The sequence below is a fragment of the Corvus cornix genome, chromosome 9 (assembly GCF_000738735.6).
Source record: "Corvus cornix cornix isolate S_Up_H32 chromosome 9, ASM73873v5, whole genome shotgun sequence".
NCBI classification, from domain to species: Eukaryota; Metazoa; Chordata; class Aves; order Passeriformes; family Corvidae; genus Corvus; species Corvus cornix.
Window position 1 is genome coordinate 23,790,380 of NC_046339.1, and position 20,906 is coordinate 23,811,285.

General features: G+C 53.0%; 2 protein-coding genes across 2 annotated transcripts; both read right to left on the minus strand.

Moving 5' to 3' along the window:
* Nucleotides 1-3,278: 3,278 nt before the first annotated feature.
* LOC120410475 lies at nucleotides 3,279-12,798 on the minus strand. The gene is given in 9 exon segments (XM_039557074.1): nucleotides 3,279-3,291; nucleotides 5,920-6,107; nucleotides 7,230-7,413; nucleotides 7,635-7,749; nucleotides 10,431-10,533; nucleotides 11,350-11,377; nucleotides 12,229-12,408; nucleotides 12,410-12,458; nucleotides 12,759-12,798. Coding segments are annotated over 9 exon segments (900 nt in total).
* A 1,538-nt stretch (nucleotides 12,799-14,336) lies between these two features.
* A4GNT (alpha-1,4-N-acetylglucosaminyltransferase) lies at nucleotides 14,337-20,617 on the minus strand. Its single transcript, XM_010411196.3, has 5 exons — nucleotides 20,490-20,617; nucleotides 20,304-20,347; nucleotides 17,038-17,249; nucleotides 15,898-16,347; nucleotides 14,337-14,948 (listed from the first exon to the last, which is right to left on the minus strand). The coding sequence occupies exons 1-5, from the start codon at nucleotides 20,615-20,617 to the stop codon at nucleotides 14,337-14,339; spliced, it is 1,446 nt and encodes a 481-aa protein (XP_010409498.3).
* Nucleotides 20,618-20,906: the final 289 nt, after the last annotated feature.

Genomic DNA, 20,906 nt, shown 5'->3' on the forward strand with positions numbered 1-20,906 from the left:
CACGGCACTGGACCAAATCCATCCTGCCTGCCTGTGGGCTGGGAGGAGCAGCTCCATATTTGCTGGGCTAAACTGGGCTTGCTGGTTTAGCCAATTGCATGGCAACAAGGAGCTTTGGGCCTCTGAAATTCCTTGGCTGAGTAAAGCCTGGAAAAAACCAGACCCCAGAGACTGCAGAACGTGCGGCCCTGCGAGTAAATCCAGTGTTTCCAGCTGCTGTTGCTGGTGAGGGAGGGAAGACAACCCTCTGCCACCTTTAATTTTGCCTTTATTGACCATAAACTGCAGGGCATGGATTTGGTAGCACTTGCAGAACCGAGGGAGAGGAGTTGGGGAACTCATGAACAGCTTGTGGGGTTTTGCTTCCACAAATTTGATCGTCCTCCAAAACATGCGTTTCCCATTCAGAGGAGCTAATTAAATCTAGGCTTGCCTAATAAAGCCGAGCCTGCAAAGGCTGGGTGGATTCTCTGCCAGCTCTGAAGAGGTTCTTCCCAAGCCCCTGCAAGATTTGGAGTATGTGAGAGCACGCTGGATTTGCATGGACTTTGACCAAGGGACCGTATCTGGAGCTACAAATTGGACTAGGAGATAAGAACTCTCCTGAAATCTATATGCAATTAAAAGCCCAATCTTCCTCCCTATAGTGACAAGGTTATTGCTTTTATGGAGCTGAACAGAGATGAATGAGTCTATGGATTAATGGCACTAAGATTTATGACACTGAGCTTGCCCCAAATATTATGGGAGAATAGCTCTCTGGGTGAGATATTCCAGCTGAATAAATTTGATAGGATTTTTATTTTCCTTTATTATATTTTTTTTCAGCTTTGGGAGAGAGCTATGCTGCATTCAGAGCTTGTTAGTGCTGTGGGTTGAATATTTACCGATATTCCCTTGTGTATCCATGATTTATAAAAGTATTACCAGTCACAGGAGCCCATGAAGAAAAAGTCATTGGGAAAAACAAAGCCCACAAACCCACTGATTTGTGTGATTTCTCCTTCAGTTAATTGGCCAGTTCTTTATCTTGCTGGCTCTGGGCTTGTTTTACTTTTCCCAGAGACTTCAGAGAGGATAAAGCCAAAGGAGAAATGGGGTGTTAGCAGTCGGTGAAGACCATGGAAAACCCTCTGTGCTGTGCTGAGCTAAACTAAACAGCTAAAAAATGAGGAGGAGGCAAATAAAACCCCGTGGGAATTGAAGGAGAGCGGTTTGGAAGGGATGGAATTACACAGCCAGGGCAGGGCAGAGGGGTGAGGACTGAGGGAAAACCATGCCCAGGGAAAACCAGGGCTGTTGGACAGGCCCTGCTCCTCCAAATCCCACCAGCATGCAAAGACTGCATCATCCATCATTTAACAAAACTTTGGGAGTTGTTTCAAGCCAGGTTGGACAGGGCTTGGAGCAACCTGGTCTAGAGGAAGATGTCCCTGGGGGTGGAAAAAGATGGGCTTTAAGGTCTCTTCCAACCCAAACCATCCTGGGATTTTCTGACTTTGAGGCAAAGCCTCTGGATGTTGAGCATCAAGGACAGGGGCGAGTTTTCCAGCCCATGGACTGAGCCTGAGCCACCACCCTGCAGCACCTGCAAGCCCCAGGACGGCAGGGCACGGTCACAGCATGGATTTGCTCCCAAGTTCCCATGGAAAGCGCTGGCTCAAGATGTCCAATGTGGAGCAAAACCTCTTTATTCCACATCTCAGCTCCCTCACTGCTCAGGGTATGAGTGCCACCCTCCTCTGGGCACAAGGCTCTCAGCTGTTTCTGGACTTTCCCAAACTTAGGGGAAGTTTTCCCCTACTTTTCCACCACCACCTGGACTTGGGGTTTGAAGCTCACCAAAAGCACCTCAGGCAGGAAAACTGCTGGGAAAACCAACAGAAAAGTGATTCTTGCACTTGTTGGCAGCTGAATGAGCAGGCACCTGCCTTGGCACCAGGTTTGCCACGTCGCCGAGGCAGAGCAGCTCCAGCTTTCTGCCCTTTTCCTGCCTGTTTGCTCTCTGGGGCAGGAATTTGTTTTCCCGTTAGTTTTGGATGGTGACGGCACCACTGCCCAGCCTGGATTTCCTGTCACCCCCTCCCAAGAACAAATTCTCACCGCCACCTGTAAGTTCTTACAGGTAAAAAGGGTTTTTCTGCTTATTTGTGAACAGTTGTGTGGAAAGCATCTTTTTTTCTTTCCAGAGGAATTAAGTTCATTGCCCTTGTCCTGTTCAGTCCCACTTGGGTGTGTCCTGCTTCCTAATATTCCTAATAGAAATATGAAGTAATATAATAATTATTCCTATATTATTCCTAATATAATATAATATTATATAATATAATATTATATTATATTATATTATATTATATTATATTATATTATATTATATTATATTATATTAATAATTCCTAATATAAAACCCACCTGGAAATGGGGGAAATAGGGAGGGGTAAGAGCCTGAACCAGAAGTGGAGCGGGTTGGAAAAGAGAAGAGGAATTGAGTGCCGGTCTTCCTGCTACATATTCCCAAATTCCATACTTTGAGGAGACCAAGATCATAAATGCACTGCTAGAAATGTCCAAAATACAGAGAGAATTAGGAAAATGAACTTAATTTACACAGATGAGCTCTAGAAGGGGTCAAGCTGGTCACGTCCACAGTGCACAGAGTCATCCTTGGGGTTGGATTTCCCACCAGAAGGAAAGGAGGGAGGACACAGCAGCTGTGGCTGGGTTCTCTGTCCAAGGGAATTCAGGCCAGGTCCCTCCTGCAGCAGAAAATGAGGCATTTCCCATCCCCTTCTGGAGCTTTGGCAGAGAGGAGAGTGAGGGAAGAGGAGAACGAGGAGAGTGAGGGAAGAGGAGAACGAGGAAAATGAGCAGAGGGAAAGCTGCTGTAGAGTCAAGAAGCCACACACGAGTGTGTCCAGTGTGGAGAGCTGCCCTCAGCCTGTGGGATGCCACATCCCATGGCAAGGGGGTCGTGCCTATGCCCTAAGGATGTCCAGGGAGAGCTGCTGAGGCTGCAGAGCTCCTGGCACCTCCACCCCCTGTTATTACTCACGTGTGCCATGAAAGGAGAGGAGAAACCACACCTGGGAAATGTCCTTTATCCTCCTCGGGGGCTGGCCAGGCAGGTCCCAAACCTTGGGAGAACGCCAGCATTGGGGTCTTCCCAAAAGGAGAGGCCAGGAGCGGCTGCTGCTCGTTCCTGGTCCTGTGGCACCATCCAGTGGCTGCTGGCAGAGCGCTGTCACCTCGCTGTCCCCACCGTGTGTCCCCTCCCCAGGTCACTGCTGCCACCTGCAACCGGGAGAGGAGCACAGAGAGAGGAGAAGGGGACAGAACCCCCACGTTTGCACCCTGAGCTGCCTTCTGCAAATCAACAGGGATTTCTTCTTCCTGATTTCCTACAAAAATTCGAGCCAAGAGGGCCAAACACCATGGTTGCAACAGGACACCACACAGGAGACCCTTCCTCTACTTCCATGGCTTGAAAATTGTCCCCAAGTCCTCCTTTTTATTTTGGATTTGCCAGACAAACGCCTGGAATTTTGTTTTTATTGCAGTATGGAAAAATAAATCTTCCCAGGGTTTGTGCCAGGCCCTTCCTTGGGTAAAATCTTTGTAAATTTCTTTTTTTTTCTGTGAAAGAAGCAATTTGATTCTGACACTGCCGCCGCTGTAATTACCCCAGTTCTCCCCATAAACTGAGGCTATTTTAAATCCTGTTTTAGTAATTCCATTATTTCGCCATTGCATCACTCCAATTATCTCTAGATTTGTTCCAGAGGGCTTTTCCCAAGCTGATTCTCTGGCAGTTACTGTTTTGCTCCCAACTGCATGAATACTGATTTCCCCCCCCCCCCCCCAAAAAAAAAAAGGGTGAATGGACAAACATTAGGGAAAGGACAGATGCGTGCAACTGGAGGAAGGGCCACGTCTGCTGCTGTAGGTTTGAAGTCCCTGTGCCCAAACTCTTCCCTGGGGCCCTGGTGCTGGGCAGGAGGTGGGAAGAAGGTAGCACATGACTTTCCTTTTATTATTTTAATGTAGATGATGTCCAAAATCCCCCTGTGGGTTTGCACGGGACACTCGGAGTTTCTCGGCTGGCTTTGGGCCGGTGGGGAGAGGTTCCCTCACCAGCTGATCTCTGTGCCCCGGCATCCAGGGCTTTTTCCTGTGTGGATGTGGCTGTGATCCAGTCCCACATTCCCCACAGACACGGACAGGCCCATGACATCCACTGACCCCACCCTCCTGGCTGCTGGAATCTCCAACAATTCCCACTTCGGCCTCGGCTCTGTTCGGTATTGCTTTGCTTGAGCTTAAAACCTCCCCTTGAGCTTAGAATCTCCCCTTGAGTTTAGAACCTTCCCTTGAGTTTAGAACCTCCCCTTGAGTTTAAAACCTCCCCTTGAGATTAGGACCTCCCCTTGAGCTTAAAACCTCTTCCTGATCTTAAAACCTCCCCTTGAGTTTAGAACCTCCCCTTGATCTTAGAACTTCCCCTTGAGCTTAAAACCTCTTCCGGAGGTTAAAACCTCCCCTCGAGTTTAGGACCTCCCCTTGAGTTTAAAACCTTCCCTTGAGCTTAGAACTTCCCCTTCAGTTTAGAACCTCCCCTTGAGTTTAGAACCTCCCCTTGAGTTTAGAACCTCCCCTTGAGTTTAGGACCTCCCCTTGAGTTTAAAACCTCTTCCTGAGTTTAAAACCTTTCCTTGAGTTTAGAACCTCCCCTTGAGTTTAGAACCTCCTCTTGAGCTTAGAACTTCCCCTTGAGTTTAAAACCTCTTCCTGAGTTTAAAACCTCCCCTTGAGCTTAAAACCTGTTCCTGAGTTTAAAACCTCCCCTTGAGTTTAGAACCTCCCCTTGAGTTTAGAACCTCCCCTTTAGTTTAAAACCTCTTCCTGAGCTTAAAACCTCCCCTTGAGCTTGAATCCTACTCCTCTTGCTCCTGGGGCAAATGACTCACTCCTCTTCCTCAGCTGCTCCTGAGCTCCTCTTCTTCTCTGCTGCCACCTTGTCCTCACCCTAAGTTGTTCCTTATGCACATTTCTGCCCAGTTTCTCCAGGTTTTTACTGTATACCTTTATTACTTTTGTTTCCAAAGCCCAAGAGAACCCCTTGCTGAGGTTCTGGGAAGGGAATAAGGAGCTAAACCACAGGGGGAAGTTCCAGGTTTGTCCCCAGTCCCACACGGTGGGTACAAGTCCTCGGGTCAGACTCGGCTGAGTCATTTGAGTCATCCCACATAGGCAGGGAGTCCCCAGGAAAGTTCTTTTCGGACTTCTGGGGTGTCACATCACCCACCACTCCACAGCTTCCAAAGGTGTTTGGGCAGCACTTGGAATACTCAGGGCCCAGGAACAGCCTGGGCACCAAAAGGATCTGGTGGGACTCACTCACTTCCACTGTGGGATAAGTCCTGGGTGGGGGTTTCTGGCTTTGGAGATCCAGGGGATGCTCCAAGGAGTGCCAGGAGGGCTGTGGGTGGAGCAGGCTCTGCTCCAAGGAGCAGCTTTGGGGATCAGCAAGGATCACCTGGTGTCCCCACAGGCTGTGACCCTCCCAGGGACTGGGGGGGATTTGGGATTTGAGCTGGGAGACAGTAAGGAAATCCCCATGTTCTGCTAGGCCTGTAGGCCCACCCAACATGGGGTTATGTAGGAAAAGGGGGGAAAAGGGATTTGCAAGCACTGCCAGAGCTGTATTTCACCCTGCAGGGGTTCTGGGAGGCTTTTTCTGAATACTGCACATCAGCCCACCTAGGGTCAATATGCAGAGAGAAACTGCGGAGACTCACACCACCCCACATGCATTTTTGGGGCATTTCTGGGGCATTGTCCCGCAGGTCAGGGAACAGCATCCCACAGCCATGGATACAGATGTCCAGGTCCATGTGTTCAGAGGACACCATATCCCCTCACCTGGGATGAGGGAGAGCTGTGGAGGCAAAGCTCTGCTGGTCCTCCTGCACTGACTTCCCCCATCCCTGCTGGACCAGCTCATCCCTTGGGTGGAGCAGAGCAGGGAATTTGTCATCCTTGGGCTGCTGCTGATGCCTCACCAGAGCCTGGAGTCTCTTGCGGGTCCGAGTGGAGATTCCCTTCACAACCTGGGCATTGTGGTCCCCCAGGACAGGGCACAAGCCCTGAGCAGCAGCACCCATCTCTCAGAGCATCCTTCGTGCTCTAAGCCCTGTCCAAACCCCAGGGACGATCCCTTGCACCCAGCATTTCCCAGCTACACATATCCCAAGGTACAGCCCACGTTTGCTCTGGGGAATGACTGCTGAAGAGTCAGTCGGCTCTTTTGGGAACTTTCAGGCTATGGGGTATGTGCAGTGTTTTCTCTCAGGACGTATTTACAGCTCGAGGGGGTTTTGTGACCAGGAATGTCCTGGAGACGTAAAATATGAGAAGTGAAGGGAGCTGTGGGTCTGGCTTTGGGCACCACTGCTGCCTCCCACACCACCCCAGCATTCCCAAATAACGTGCCAGGGAAAGGGGGATGTGCCACGCGGTGAAACAAACCCAGGAGTGCCCTTTAAAAACGTCTCCAGGAAACACTCGCGGATAAAGGCACTGCTTTTCCTCTGTGCTCCTGGCACCCGAAGCAGAAGTGCTGCCCTGCTCTGAGGCACGGGTGGATGGAGCATCCCGGCCGCCTGGAGCATCCCGTCTGCCCGGAGCATCCCGGCTGCCCGGCGCATCCCGACTTCCCGGAGCATCCCGACTTCCCGGAGCATCCCGACTTCCCGGAGCATCCCGGCCGCCCGTGTCCCTGCAGGCAGCCCTGCGCGGTGCTAGGTGGTGGTGTTGCACTGCCGCCAGCTCGGCAATGCTCGCAGGAAGCGCTGGTTAATGTGCTTGGCATCAAAGGGGCTCGGACGCTGAATGTCCCCTTGAAATCCCCGCGCCAGGGGCTGCTGTGCCTTCACACACCCTCCTCCCCTCAGGGAGAGGGAGCTTTGGGTGATTTAGCACAGGGGAGAGGTAGATTTGCTGGTGGGACCCTAAAAAGCAGCCTCAGAGGTGGGAGCAGGGAAATTTATTCCCGGTGTAGCCCTGTGCTTCTGCCTCCACTATCCCATCTGCCTCTCAGAGGGGCATTTTTCCAGATGGGTGCGTTTTTGCTGCTGTTTGGGTTGCTTCCCCCATCCAAAAAAATCAGTTTGGAGCGGTTATTGTGTCCCTGGAGCCCCTCAGGGTTGGTGGCACTGGAAGGACAGACTTACCCCATTGACGCCCAGGCTGTCCAGCTTTTCCTCCAGCACATCCTCCAGGATGGGGTGGAACTGCTCCAGGAGGTTTGGGTTTCTCCACAGGGCTTTCAGCAGCTTCCCTGTGGGGTGGCCTCCTCCCTGTCCGAGGTGGGTGCTGGTACCAGTGCAGCGAGGCCTGGGGGGACCCTTCTCCCCCCTGATGGGTGTCAGCAGTCCCAGAGCCAGGCTCTCACAGCCTACATCCCTCTACCAAGGAGCGACTCCCTCCCCTAATTCGATTAATTCCCGCTCACAGCTTTCCCAAAATCCCAGCAGCCACCTGGGGCAGCTTTCCCAGGGAAGTGCTGGTCATGGACCTGCCCAGCCAAGGGGAGCAGGGAATTCACCCCCCGTGCCCCCAGAACCCCCCATCCTCACCCTCCCAACTCCCCGAGCCCAAGGCCGGCTCCATCCTGGTGCTCTCGGGATGGTCCCAGCTCCGGCACCAGCTGATGGATCTTCACCAGCACCACTTTGGTCACCTCGTGGGTCCCTGCAGGGAAAGAAGGTTAAAAAGGAACCATGGCCCCAGCATGGAAGCAAGTCCTGGTCAACACCTGCTTTTCCTACATGGAAAGCACGGACATAACTGTCCCTTTGGGGATGGCAGCAGTCCTTGGAGAACAACCTCAAGGGCACTGGTTGGAGGATGTCAAAAGGGTCACAATGCCCCCCTTGGGTATTTGCCAACAGCCAGCCCTGGTTTAGGATGGGTTTTATTTTCTGCCCTCATTAGGGAGCAGAAATCCCACATTTCCTTCCCCTGGACTGCAATGAAGGATCCACAGCATGGCCAAGGTCCTTGTTTTTATGCAAATAACCATTAGCATCATTTGAAGGAGGCAAGGTCACCCCTTTGCTGGGAAACTGGATGGAAATCTCATGGAAATCTCATTCCTTTGGGATCGGGATGAGATGCCAAGGGACAAGCTTGGCTTGTGAGCCGTGCTGACAGTGGAAGGACTGGAAGTGTCCAGTTCATGGCTCGTGTGAGGGGAAGCACAGCCAGCTCCCTGAGGGGACTCCATGGCTGCTAGAGAGGGAGACAGAGAAGAGATTGTGCTCTGAAGGGCTGGAAGTTATGAAAAATGTATCTACACCCAAATTGATTCACTTCAGAATGCCATCGTTACCTTCAGCTTTGCTTGCTGCGAGCAGCTGGATCTGTAAGGAAACAGGCTGGGCATCAAAGACCATTTTCAGGGTAATTTTTGGCAATTTTTCCTCTCTCTGCAGAATACCATTATGAAATGCATTCAAGACCAGAGCAGAGAAGAGCAAAGTGAGCACAGAGATTCCCCAAGAGCTGCGTCCCTTCCGCTGCCCACACCTGCGAGGGGCCAGCTCAGGGCCCGTCCTTCCCACAGCACAACCACCAGGCCATCCATCAGATGCCATCCTGCCACAGCCCACGTGTCACTCGGATCTGATGACGAGGGAAAGACGCTCTCAACTGGAATTTAGTGTTGCTCTGATGGATGACACCCCGGTGGGTGACTCGACGGTATTCATGTGGTGCTTTGTGTTTAATGAGTGCCAAATGGAGTAAAACATCACGGAATGGGCTTGAAATGGGGCTTGAAATTAGGCTTAGTCTAAGCTCAGCAAATATTTTAAGGCTGCTTAGAGTTAAACATCTGCTTAAATGCTCTTAATGAACCAAGGACTCTTTTTTTAAAATTATCATTTCACTTGTCTTTTTTTCCTGGATGTTCATAGCCTTGGGCTGCTGCCCAGGATGGGAGCTGAGGGCAGACATCTCCCAGTGGACATGATCCATAATTTCCTGATGGTCCTGGAATGGGGTGGCACGGAATGTCTTGTTCTCTTTCTCCACCTGAAGGAGTCAAAAAAGGAATGAGAAGATGGGAACATGGTAAAAATGGGTTTGCAGCCACCTCTTCCCCTCACCAGCCGGGGAAGCTCTCTGGATTTTTATTCATCATTGGGATGTCCTCCAAAGGGCCGAAGATGTGCCACCAGATAAAAGTCTGCTGGCGGCAATCTTGGATCTTCTCAGTGATCATGATAGAACACAACTTTGGTAATTTCTGGTGTCATTTCCCTTGGTAATCTAATCATGGGATCCCAGACTGGTTTGAGTTGGAGGGGACCTTAAAGCCCATCCCGTTCCACCCCCTGCCATGGGCAGGGACACCTTCCACTAGCCCAGGGTGCTCCAAGCCCTGTCCAATGTTCTTGTGGCCATGGGCACAGTCTCATCCATGCTCAGAGAGTAGATTTAGATGGGATATCGGGAAGAAATTCCTGCCTGTGAGGGCAGAGAGGCCCTGGCACAGGGTGCCCAGAGCAGCTGTGGCTGCCCCTGGATCCCTGGCAGTGTCCAAGGCCAGGTTGGACAGGGCTTGGAGTAGCCTGGGCTAGTGGAAGGTGTCCTGAGCTGAGAGCAGACATCCACAGAGCAGATGCTCCCAGAGCTGCCTGGATGTGGGTCCATCTCTATCCATAGGCATGTCCTGGAGGGCAGAGGAGGGGTGAGGACATGGGCGCTGCCCTGCTCACCTGTGCCACCCTCTGCTCCTGCTGGCCTTGGCTCAGCACCCGCCACCCTGACTCCTCGCTGTCATTGTCCCCCAGTGTCCCCAGGCTGGACCCCACCACCCTTCTGCCTGCAGCTCCTGCACTTTCTGGTCTGGGAAGAGGAAGGAGCCGTGTGTCCCACAGGGACCTGGCCTCAGGCAGCCATCTCTTCCCACCCCAAAACACTCGTGTGCCCCAGGAGCACAGGAAGGAGGCTGCTCTGGGCTGTCAGGCCGTGACTGTCCCTGGGCAGGTGGAGCAGCTGGCTAGGACACCCCATCCAGCTCCCACAGATGTGACTGGGGCAAAGTCAGGCCTTCCCTTCCCTTCCCTTCCCTTCCCTTCCCTTCCCTTCCCTTCCCTTCCCTTCCCTTCCCTTCCTTCCCTTCCCTTCCCTTCCCTTCCCTTCCCTTCCCTCCCTTCCCTTCCCTTCCCTTCCCTTCCCTTCCTTCCCTTCCCTTCCCTTCCCTTCCCTTCCCTTCCCTTCCCTTCCCTTCCCTTTCCCTTCCCTTCCCTTCCCCTTCCCTTCCCTTCCCTTCCCTTCCCTTCCCTTCCCTTCCCTTCCCTTCCCTTCCCTTCCCTTCCCTTCCCTTCCCTTCCCTTCCCTTCCCTTCCCTTCCCTTCTCTCTCCACTTCCAGCTGTCTCCCTCAGCTTCACCTCCAGCTCCTCTACCTCCTCCTTTTGCTCCAGCTGCTTCTTCTTCTGCCTCTCTGAAAGCTCAGGGAAGCAGAGGGGCTGTGAGCAGCAGTGCCATCTGCCAGCTCCTGCTGGGATTTTGGGATTACTGGGATTTTGCTTTGGGTGGGATGGGAAATCCTCACCAAAGCACCAAGCAAAGCCGCTGTAGGGTTTCAGGATGGAGAAGCAGGTAGCTGAGCTGCAGGAAAAGCCAGGATAAATGTGGCCATGCTGCCTCTGATTTATTGATTGATTGATTTATTGCAAATTTGAAGAGATTGGTGGCTCACAGAGAGAGCTTTGCCCTCTCCAGCATCCCAAGTGCCCTGATTGCATCCAAGTGCAGCAGGGAAAATGCCTCTGGAGCAAAGCTCAACCTGTTGGATTTGCTGGGGTTGAAAGCTGCCAGCAAAGAGCAAAAGTGGCTTTTTTGTCTGCCAAGTTCCAGTGCTGGTCACAGGGGAAGATGTGATAAGGCTCCAGAGCTCCCACATCTGCAGCTTTCAGAGCCTCAATTCCTTGCCAAAAAAAAAGGGACATGGGGAAGGTGAACCCTATCCCACTCTAACAAAACCTTGTCCCAAACTCCCCAACCCAACTCCATCCCCACAGCCCCATGGAATCCTTGTGTGGAGAAGATCCTTGGGGAAACTGAGGAGCTGTAAATGCACCGGAGGTCTCGTACTCGGCTGCATGTCCTGCCTGTGAGGGAATGTCCCTCCCTTGAGGGAAAGGCAGCAGGCAGAGAGAATTCAGCCAGAAATGTGGAAGAAAGAAGTGATAAAAAGTTGCCTCCTATGGTCCATCTGGTTTCCAGCATCTCCATCCCAACCTGCTTGGGAAAGTGAGAGCAGGAATTGTCTCAGAGCTCACCTGGCTCAGTGGCCTCTGTGTGCTGGCACTGCATGTGGGCTGGCAGGAAGGAGTTGGTCACGAAGGATTTGTGGCAGAGGTGGTGCTGGAGAGGAGGGACAAGTCAGCAGAAGGACTGGGATCTGCAGGGAGGGACATTCCTCATGTTCCCGGTGAAGCTGGCAGGGCTTTGGTGCTTTAAAGCAAGAGGGGAGACCTCCAAAGACATGGATGTGTTGGGGGGATGGAGATGGAGGGGTCAGGAGCTGCTTCTGTCTGGAACCAGTGGGGCAGGCAGGGGCCAGGATGGGGCAGGGAGAGTGCTCAGGGAAAAATGCTGCTTTTCCAGTGGAGCAGGGAAACGAGGGGAGCAGAGCACCGGTGAGGTCCTGGTTATAAGGGGGTCCCATGCTTCAGGGATGCCTGAGCTGAATGAACATAAATGATCTGGTCTGGGTGGATTTAGCCTCCAGGAGGGAAGGAGGGAGTTGATTTGGTGATGGGGCAGAAGCAGGCGAAAAGAGGAACATCCAGGAGGCTTCCTGATGGAACGGTGGGGAAAGAAAATCGTCACTAAATCCAGGAGCATCCAGAATCCCTTCACTGATCTGGAGGATGTTTAAATTCTCCATGGCGTGAGATATCCACCAGGACACAGGGATCCCATGAGATTCCTTCACAGACCCCTTGTCTCACACAGCTCTGACCACCTGCAGCTGGCACCTCCCAAGAACACAGATTTTCCCAGGGGCTGGCAGGGAATTTGCCATCTCCATGAAGGTGAGAAACCAACAGCAGGGCTGGCTGGCACCTTTTATGGGGCCAAAGTGTGGGATACACAGGCAGGATGAAGCAACAAGCGCCGTGCCCAGGGGTGTTTTACACCCTCCCGCCACGCACCTTGCAGCAGCTGCTGGGGCCAGCTGTAGGAAGAGCTGCTGGGGGAAAATCAGCTTCTTCCACCTCCTGCTCTCCTTCTTTTCTCTCCAGAGCTGTGCTGCTCTGTCCCTGCTGCCGGGAGCAGCCAGCTCAGTGTGGGCATCCTGCAGGCACCGGGCGTGGGTGGCCAGGCTGGTGCCGGCGGTCCTGGCAGTGCAGCAGGTACTGGAGACCCAGCCTCTGCTCAGGACCTGCTCCAGCAGCTTCCCCACCTCCTCCAGACCCTTTCCAAATGCAGCCAGCACCTCCTGCTCTTTCCCAGCTTCTCCTGGGACTCACAGAGAGTGAGAGCAGGAGACACCCCCAATGCAAGAACTTCGGTGAGGTTGGCTGTGCTTGGTGCCCTGCTTTGCTCCAAGTCCTGGCAGGATTTCTCCTCTCCTGGCAGGATTCCTCCCCTCCTGCCAGGCAGGAGAGAGAAATGGGACATCTGCAGAGGAGCCACCAGATAACACAGCAGAGCCTTGGAAATGCCTCTTCCTTGAGCTCACTTGTGGAGGGAGCTTGAGCGGTGAAGTCTCTCAGCCCCATCCATCCCCTCATGGACACTCCCAGAGAGTCGAGTCACAGGGAAGAAAAGGCAAATCCTCACTTGTTGCCAGAAACAGAGAGAAACTGGAGGGGAGCAATGAGGATGGGAGCAGAGTGAGGAGTGTGGGCAGTCAAAGGGAATGGGGAGCCATCAGGGCTGTCCGGAGCCATGTGGGAAACAGGGAGAACTTCTTGGGCTGTACCGCTCTTCCCCTCCATCCCCTCAGTGCTGGGAGGTCAAAGGTGTGGAGGAAAATCCCTAGGCAGGAAAACCCTGCTCTAAGAGAGAGTGGACCAAAGCTAAACCAGAGTGCACAGCACCAGAGCATGAAACTCATGGCTGGGGCTGAGCCATGAGAGTGTCACCCTAGGCAAGGGAGAGGAAAAATATTCCCTCATGCTGTGTTCCTGCTCCAACAATCCCCAGCACTCAGCTTGGCACCACCTGGCCTTACAGTGCAGTGACTTTGGAGGAACACAGGGCAGGAAGGAGCCCCTTGTCCGGACACAGGAGCACATAAACCCCATGTGCAGAGGGCTCCCTTCTCCTGCTGAACCCCAAATTGCGAGCTGCAGGTGGCTCAGCAGCTGCTGTGTTTGCAGGAGATAGCATTGTGCACATGGCAAACATTGGATGACGGAGGCTGATCCCCACCTTTCTGCTCCCGAGTAAAAACAAGCTGGGCTTCTCTTTAGGGAATTGGGTGGATTGGCATTATCCTGGGAAAGGGAGTATCTGGAAGGGGATTGCTCACTGGGAGCCCTGTTGGGATTAAACAGGACGTTTTCACAGCTGGACATGGGTGACCACCTCATGTCAGTTGAAATCCATTTATTTAAAAGGGATTTGGGAACCTGGAGGGCCATCCCTATCCATCCTTGGTGTCTCAGCACCCCCTTTCCAGGCACATTTCTACAGCCAGAATTGACCTGGCTGAGGATGGGGCAGCGCAGCCGCGTCCTGGCAAAAGCCAACGTAGAAGTGTGAGAGCACAAACATTTGGAAAATGTGACTCATTTTTCAGGGAGAAACGAGCTCAGAGGAGTGGTTGTTTACAAACTCTTTTATTTTCACTCACACTAAAGTCCCTCTCAAAAACGTAGGGTGTAAAGTCCACGTGAGGAAAACACCAGGAAAAGACGCTGGTTTGGGCTTCTCTTTTGCCCCAGAGGCTCCAGTCCAAAGCCTGTTGTGCTTCCAACTTTTCTGATGTGGGAAGCTGCCAGCAGTGCCAGGAGGAGCAGAGACAACATTCCTCCTGGGAGGCCATGCCATTCCCTTGGAGAAGCTCATGAAAAGGCTCAAAGTCTGTCGGATTTGGGAAGGTTTGGTTCATGAGCACCTATCAGGAAACAGAATCGAGGCAAAGGTGTCCTTGGAGGCTACGTCCAGTGGATACCCACCACCATTCTCAGCATCCCAAGGGAGTAGGAATGGTGCTTATGGAAAGTTCTTTCTTTCTCCTACAAAGCCGGATACCGACGGAGTGGGGATTGTGTTTGGCTGGAAGCATCACCCCTCTCCTCCTTGTTCCACGTCACTCAATGTCCTCAGGGCCTGGGAGATGCCTGTGCTTGGCATTCTGGATCAGGTCCTGGTAGGTGGTGGGGCAATAGGTTTTGTAGAGCTTCTCAGCCAGGGTGTTGCTGCCGGCCACCACCACCTTGCGGTTGCGGTTCATGAAGTTCCACAGGTGCAGCGCATAGGAGTGGTTGAAATTGGGGCTTTTATCCCACACCTGGTAGTACCGGCTCCAGGCTGGGTACGGGATGGGGTAGAAACGCTGGGGGTTGAGGAAGGAGATGTTCTGGCAGCTGTGGTCCTCGGTGCCTTGGAAATCTGTGAGGTTGCAGAGCGTTTTGAGCATCCTTGTCATCAAAAATGGACCCTGGTTGCCCCAGATGTTCCCGTTGTACTTGAGAACAAAGTTCTCCATGCAGTCCCAGATGAACTTGTGGCGGGCAGGGAAGCCGAAGATCCCGTTGCTGGAGAAGCGCGACTTCTGCGCCGCCAGGAAGCTCTCCTGGGGGATGGGCCGGATGGAGATGACATCCGTGTCCATGTAGATGCCCCCGTACTTCCAGATGAGCGCCAGTCTGCTGGCATCCGAGCTGATGTGCACCCAGTTCTTCTCCTGCTCCGGGACTACCTGTAGAGAGGGAAAGGTGAGATGTGCTGCCGTGGGCGGGGAATGGATCCAGTCCATCCACGGGGCTGCAAATGGCACCATAAACCTGCACCTGCACGGCTGCAAACGTCGCTGACAGCCTTTGCTGCCTCCAGCCGCTGGATTTTACTGGGATAAGATAAGGAGCTGGAGCAGAGCAACGCTTTGTTCTCATTAGGAATGCAGGAACATTTCCCAGGTGGTTTGATGGCACCTACAGTGTTAACCCAATGCCACCATGAGTCATGCCCTGCTATTTCAGTGGGACACAACCCACTTAACACACTCCCGGATCCCTCCCAGCTCTTTGAACCAGGCTGGAGGCTTTTCATCGGCATTTGTTGGCATTTGGAGGCTTTTCATCGGCATTTGTTGGCATTTGGAGTCACTTTTTCTCGGGAGAAGAAAGAGTTGGGAGGAAATCTGCCTGCCCTGCCCAAGCAATTTGACCAAAGCTACTTGTGGGCAGTTTGCCAGGAATTTTTCCCAGGGTGGAGCTCACCAGATCCCTCCTTGGCTTTGCATGTTGCTGTTATAGAACCTGAAATCTCTCCCCTATCTCTTATCTCCTGCAGGCTCCGGCAGAGTGAGGCAGCTCTATCAAGTGCTCAGGCAGCACATTTTGTTCAACCAGCTTCTGTTGGGGAACATTATTAAGGCTGTTTTCTCAAAACACGTCTGCAATCTATTTTTACCGGTGTTTCTTTTGCCAAAAAATCTGATTCTTCAGATAAGGGGGAAAACGCCGATCATGTATTCCATAAACAGAGAGATGAATACACGGCAAAACGCGGCCAAAATGAATCTATTCCCAACCAAAACAATAAAAGTCACTAATTTCACACAGTCCTGCGTTCCTCGTTCCTTTTAAAGCCTTTTCCCACCGCTATCTGTAACTCTTTTCCTGTTTTCCGCTTGTTTTAACACTCACCTGATTGTACCACTGGAGCAGAGGGGTCTCCTGGAAGATGGTTTCCATCTGGAGAGGGAAGATGAAGACATTCTTCATAGAAGACAAGAGGGAGAAGGCTGCGTAGCTGGTGTTCAGGTCCAAGGCTGTCTCGTTGGTGAGTCCCCTCATGAAGAGGATGATGGGCCTGTCCTGGTAAATCCGGGCTGCAGATTCCACGGAGCATGACACCAGCGGGGGTGGCTCCAGGCGCTCCGTTGTCTCCAGGAAAATGATGCTTTTACCAAGGTTCAGCACCTGCTCAGGTGTCAGGTAGTGCTGGGCCATGGGCAAGTAGGAGAAGACGCAGCTGGACAAGAGGGAGATCTCGTACAAAATGCCCGAGACAAAGCAGAAACAGAGGCATATCTGGATTTTCCTCAACATTCTTGCTTTCCTGGAGCGTTTGGGGGCATGCCTCCGACATGGATGCTGAGGAGACACAAGGAACAGCAAAAGGAGGAGCCAGTTATTACTCAGCAGGACTAGGAAATGGAGGGACGTGGCTTAGGACAGTGAAAGGTGAAGGCAGTTTGGTGACAAGCCTGGTGACAATCCCTCTAAGGGTACAGAGAGCTCTTCCCCCTGGGATGAAGATCTGGAGTCCCACCTCCTTGGCCCCAGCCAGGCAGGGGGAACCAGGAGAGGTGTTGGAGAAGGGATGGGCAGCTGTGTCCCGTGGTGCAGGCATGGGCTTGGCAGAGAGGGCAGGACTCAGGGAGAGCACGTGAGAAGGGTCACCATGCCAAGGGAAGGAGCCCCAAGCCCATGCCTGGGGCAGGCTGGTGTGGGAAACTGTTCCCAAGCACTGCAGTGCCATTCCAACACCTGCTTGTCCCAGGGAATCTGTGGAGCCAAATGTACCCACGGAATGAAGCGTCCAAGGGGAACATGAGTGTCACCAGGGGGAAGGATGTGATTACTGCTCGGGGTGTGTCACCCCGAGCTAAAACATCAGCATGCCAAAGGCTTTTTCCCAATCCATCCCTTCTGCTCACACTTCAGCCCTGAGGGATGTGAGGGATTTGTGGCCTGCAGGGATGGAGTCTTGTGATGGACCAGAGAGAAGCAGATGAGGATAGGAAGTGGATGGTTTCATACAAGGAAGGAATTAGGACGTACCCGGATTATAGTCCTGACAAATCTACATCTCCAGCTCCTTTTCCTGCCCTGGCGGTGGCAGTGGGACTCCTGCAAAGCCCAGCTCCCTGGTGAGGACACCCAAACCGTCTGGACCATGCAAAGGGATTTCTGGAGGTAGGAGAATGGTGCACGGGGGGAAACCAGCTCTGCTGCCAGCTCAACCTCAGTCCCAGAAAAGGTGTGGGATCCACCTAAAAGGACAAAGAAGGGACACGTTTTGTGAGACCCATCTCGTGCCTGGCACAGCTCCCCCCTCCCGATCCCAGCAGGACATGAGGCCATACAGCCACGGGGAGTTCCTGCTAGCGAGAGGCAGGATGGAATCGGATCTGCGCTGCACTGCCTGGTGACACAAGGAAATTCCCTCCTGAAATGCCACCTGGTTGCACCTGAGTAGCTCTGCAGGGACCAGGAGCCAGGGTCCAGTGGAGGGGACACACCTGGAATGACAACCCAAAGTCCAAGAGGCCCTAAAAGTGTCCAGACCTTGAGTTATTGAAGGGAATGGCAGGAAACACAGCTCTGTGTGCTGGGATAATTATTGAGCCTCATTCCATGTCACCCTTCCAGAATACAGATAAGTCCGGAGCGGAGAAAACCCCATGGAAATTCCCTGCCAGTGCTGAGCTTGTGCTTGGAGCTGTGGCAGCTCCCAATCCATTTCTCAGAGCTGGATCTCATCAAATTAAATATTAAAGCAGTGACTGTTCCCATCAGTGCTGCTTCCTGTGCTGCATGACAGATTTTGTTGTTTTCTATTCCAGCTGCACAGGGTTTCTCATCACATCCCGGGTTCCCAGGGCAGCACGGGAGTTTGGGAAGAAATTCTTGGGTGTGAGGGTGGGGAGGCCCTGGCACAGGGTGCCCAGAGAAGCTGTGGCTGCCCCATCCCTGGCGGTGCTCAAGGCCAGATTGGAGCAACCTGGGCTAGTGGAAGGTGTCCCTGCCCATGGCAGGGGTGGCACTGGATGAGCTTTAAGCTCCCCTCCAACCCAAACCTTTCTGGGGTTCCATATAATTCCATGTTAATTTTTCCAATCCCATTCCCAGTTTCTCTCGTTGTCCCAGCAATCTGCACTCTGCTGTGAGTGGCAGCCCTCGGGACCTCCCTGCAGATATGGAACTTGAACAGAAGACAGGGAATGGAGAGCAAATATCCGTTTGGAAAGGCCATGTTCCCGAGCCTGCAGATAAGGCAGCCCGTGCATGTTCCAGCCCAGCCCAGCCCCACGGGGCTCGGGAGACACCAGCACTGGCACTAAAATAAACTGCAGTGCTCAATCTCCAAATTTCCTCCCGCCTTTCCCACCTGCCTCATTCTCAGACAGGTCCAGCTAATTTACTCAGGTCGTTTGAAAAGAAAACAGGAAGAAAACGTTGCTCCCTGGCAGCTCCATCACTAACTCAGCTTGGCCACATTTGCAGGCTTCTGGCTGTTGGGTTTTTTTCCAGCCCAGAATGGTTTGGGGTGGAAGGGACCTTAGAGCTCATTTTGCTCCAACCCCCTTCTGCTGGAGTTCACACCCCTCAGGCTCCAGGGCCAGGAAAGCTCAGGGGGATCCCTCCAACCTGACCCGGGTCCTCCCAATCCTTTGGGGCATCCAATGGTGCTCCTGTACCGTTAAGGCAAGGACACCTTCCACTAGCCTGGATTGCTCCAAGCCCCATCCAAGCTGGCTGGGAACACTTCCTGGGATCCAGAGGCAGCTTCTCTGGGCACCCTGTGCCAGGGCCTCCCCACCCTCACAGGGAGGAATTCCTTCCCGATATCCCATCTAACGCCTGGCAGTTAAAGCCATTCACCCTGTCCTGTCACTCCGTGCCCCTGGAAATCATTCCTGCTGCTGCTCCAGTGCCGAGCAGGGACTGGAGTCTCTCTGTTCCGTTTTAAATCTTGATGCCACTCTCCTGAAGCAGAAACCCCCAGCTTTGCTTTGATTAGAGTTGGGAGCATGAGGACATTCCCATTACTGGATTCATATTTCTCCTTTGATGGCCGACAGATCCAATGTCTCAGGTCTTTATGAGCAGCCCAGCAAAGCCATGCTCGCAATAGTCCTTCAAATTTAAAACAGTCCGGGAGGCATTTTATTTGCAAATTGTGGGCAGAGAATGAGGAGCCACTCCAACATCTCCCTGCTCTGGGCACAACGCTGTGAAGAGAACGACGCATCTTCATCGGCTCATTCCAGGAAATTGTTTTGCTTGGTTGGTTTTCCAAAACCCCTGTGTGGCGAGTTATGAATTCTCATCACATTTGACCTGGAGGCTGCTGTTATCAAAATGTTCCCTTCCCTGCTCGAGTTAAAAGGACTGCAGAGCCGAATGTTAGAAATAAATCCCGGCCATTGAATAGATTACCCTGCTGAGCGGGATGATTCCGCGATGCGGCTGCTGCCTTGATGGCCCATCTTGTAAAGAGATTTCTTTTCTTGGGGCAATTTCCGTGTTTCAAGTGCAGGATGAGAACGGCTGGGAGACTACAAGGAAGATTACTACAGAGGCCTGTGATAACTCCTCGAGGTGGCCGTGAGACACAGGCGCTGGGAATACAGCGGGATTTTGCAGTAAATGCCACCAAAGAGGGGCGATGATCCTGCTGGGTGCTGGCCCTACACCCCCTGCACATCGCACCCCTGGAGTCCCTGCGGTGCACAAAGGAAGGTCCCCAGGACAGCCCACGAGGCTCCACCAGCCCCGCAGGGACTCAGGCTCAGCTTGAGCAAGGACTAAAACTCCCCGTTTGCGAAAAAGGATTTTTAAAAATAAATAAATAAATAAATAAATAAATAACCCCAGCACCTGCAGCTCACAATTTTCCCCAGCCCTTGAGCCCAGCCTTCATTTCAGTTTTAGGCTCTCTGAAGCGAGAGGTGCATCACAGACTGCAGCTCGTGCACCACAAGCAAATATTGCGCATCTCCCAGTCCTCTGGCAAACCCCACTGCCACAGAACGCGCATTCCCACAGCTCCTGGAATCCCTCGGGATTCAAAGCAGACACCTCCGTCCGCCTGCCTATCCCCAGCTCTGCAGCTTTCCTCTGAGAGCCGGTGGGATTTGCTTTCAGATTTGCCTTTTGGATGTTCCTGGGAATAACCCCAGGGCAGTCCCCGATTTCCACACAAACAGCGTCTCCTGAACACACATGGGTTTATTTTTGTGTCTTTATGGCATCTGCTTGAGGAAATTACGGCTGCCATCAAACTGATGCACGTGCACGCGCTTCAAGCCCAGCCCCCTCACGTTTACCACCAGGCACGTTTGGAAAGCGCTTTCCCATGGAAAGCCTGTGCGAGGAATAGATCGGATTCACGGCAGATTAATTAACGCGGCCGGCCTGATGCGAGTGAAGGGGCTCCTCACTGTGCTGTGCCACACCTGCCTTCCCATTCTCCAACTCCACACGTTTAGGGATGGAGCAAAACTCACCTGAGGGCTGCCAAGAGTGGGGCTGTTGGGAAGCCCCACTGGGAGGGATGCACAGGCACCGGAGAGCCCGAGGAGCTGCGCTGCCTCCCCGCTGTGTCCTGCCCCGGCAGGGCTCGGAGCAGCCTCATGGCTCGCTCTGCAGCAGCTCTGCTGTTTGCTCTGCCGGGGTGCCGAGATAAGGCTCAGCTGGGGCTGTGCTCGCCCAGCAATGGGCAGTGCGAGGTCCTCCGCTGGCCAAAGGTGAGTCCCCTGCTCTGCCAGCGTCACTAAGGATGGGTGGGACTGGGAAAAGGCACCTTTTGGGGGTGGTTTGCAGCACACTCAGCCTTTTCTCTTTGTACCCAGATCTGCACTTAGGGAGGCTGTTATGGGGCAAAGAAGGACTTTGCTGGGTGGGATCGGTGCTCTGGATACTTC

Coding starts and splice junctions, on each gene's coding strand:
- A4GNT (XM_010411196.3), bottom strand. CDS start 20,617: ATGAGGCTGCTCCGAGCCCTGCCGGGGCAGGACACAGCGGGGAGGCAG. Junction 17,250..20,303: donor AAACGTGCCTGGTGGTAAAC/GTGAGGGGGCTG, acceptor TTGTCCTTTTAG/GTGGATCCCACACCTTTTCT. Junction 14,949..15,897: donor TGCTCCAGTGGTACAATCAG/GTGAGTGTTAAA, acceptor CCCTCTCTACAG/GTAGTCCCGGAGCAGGAGAA.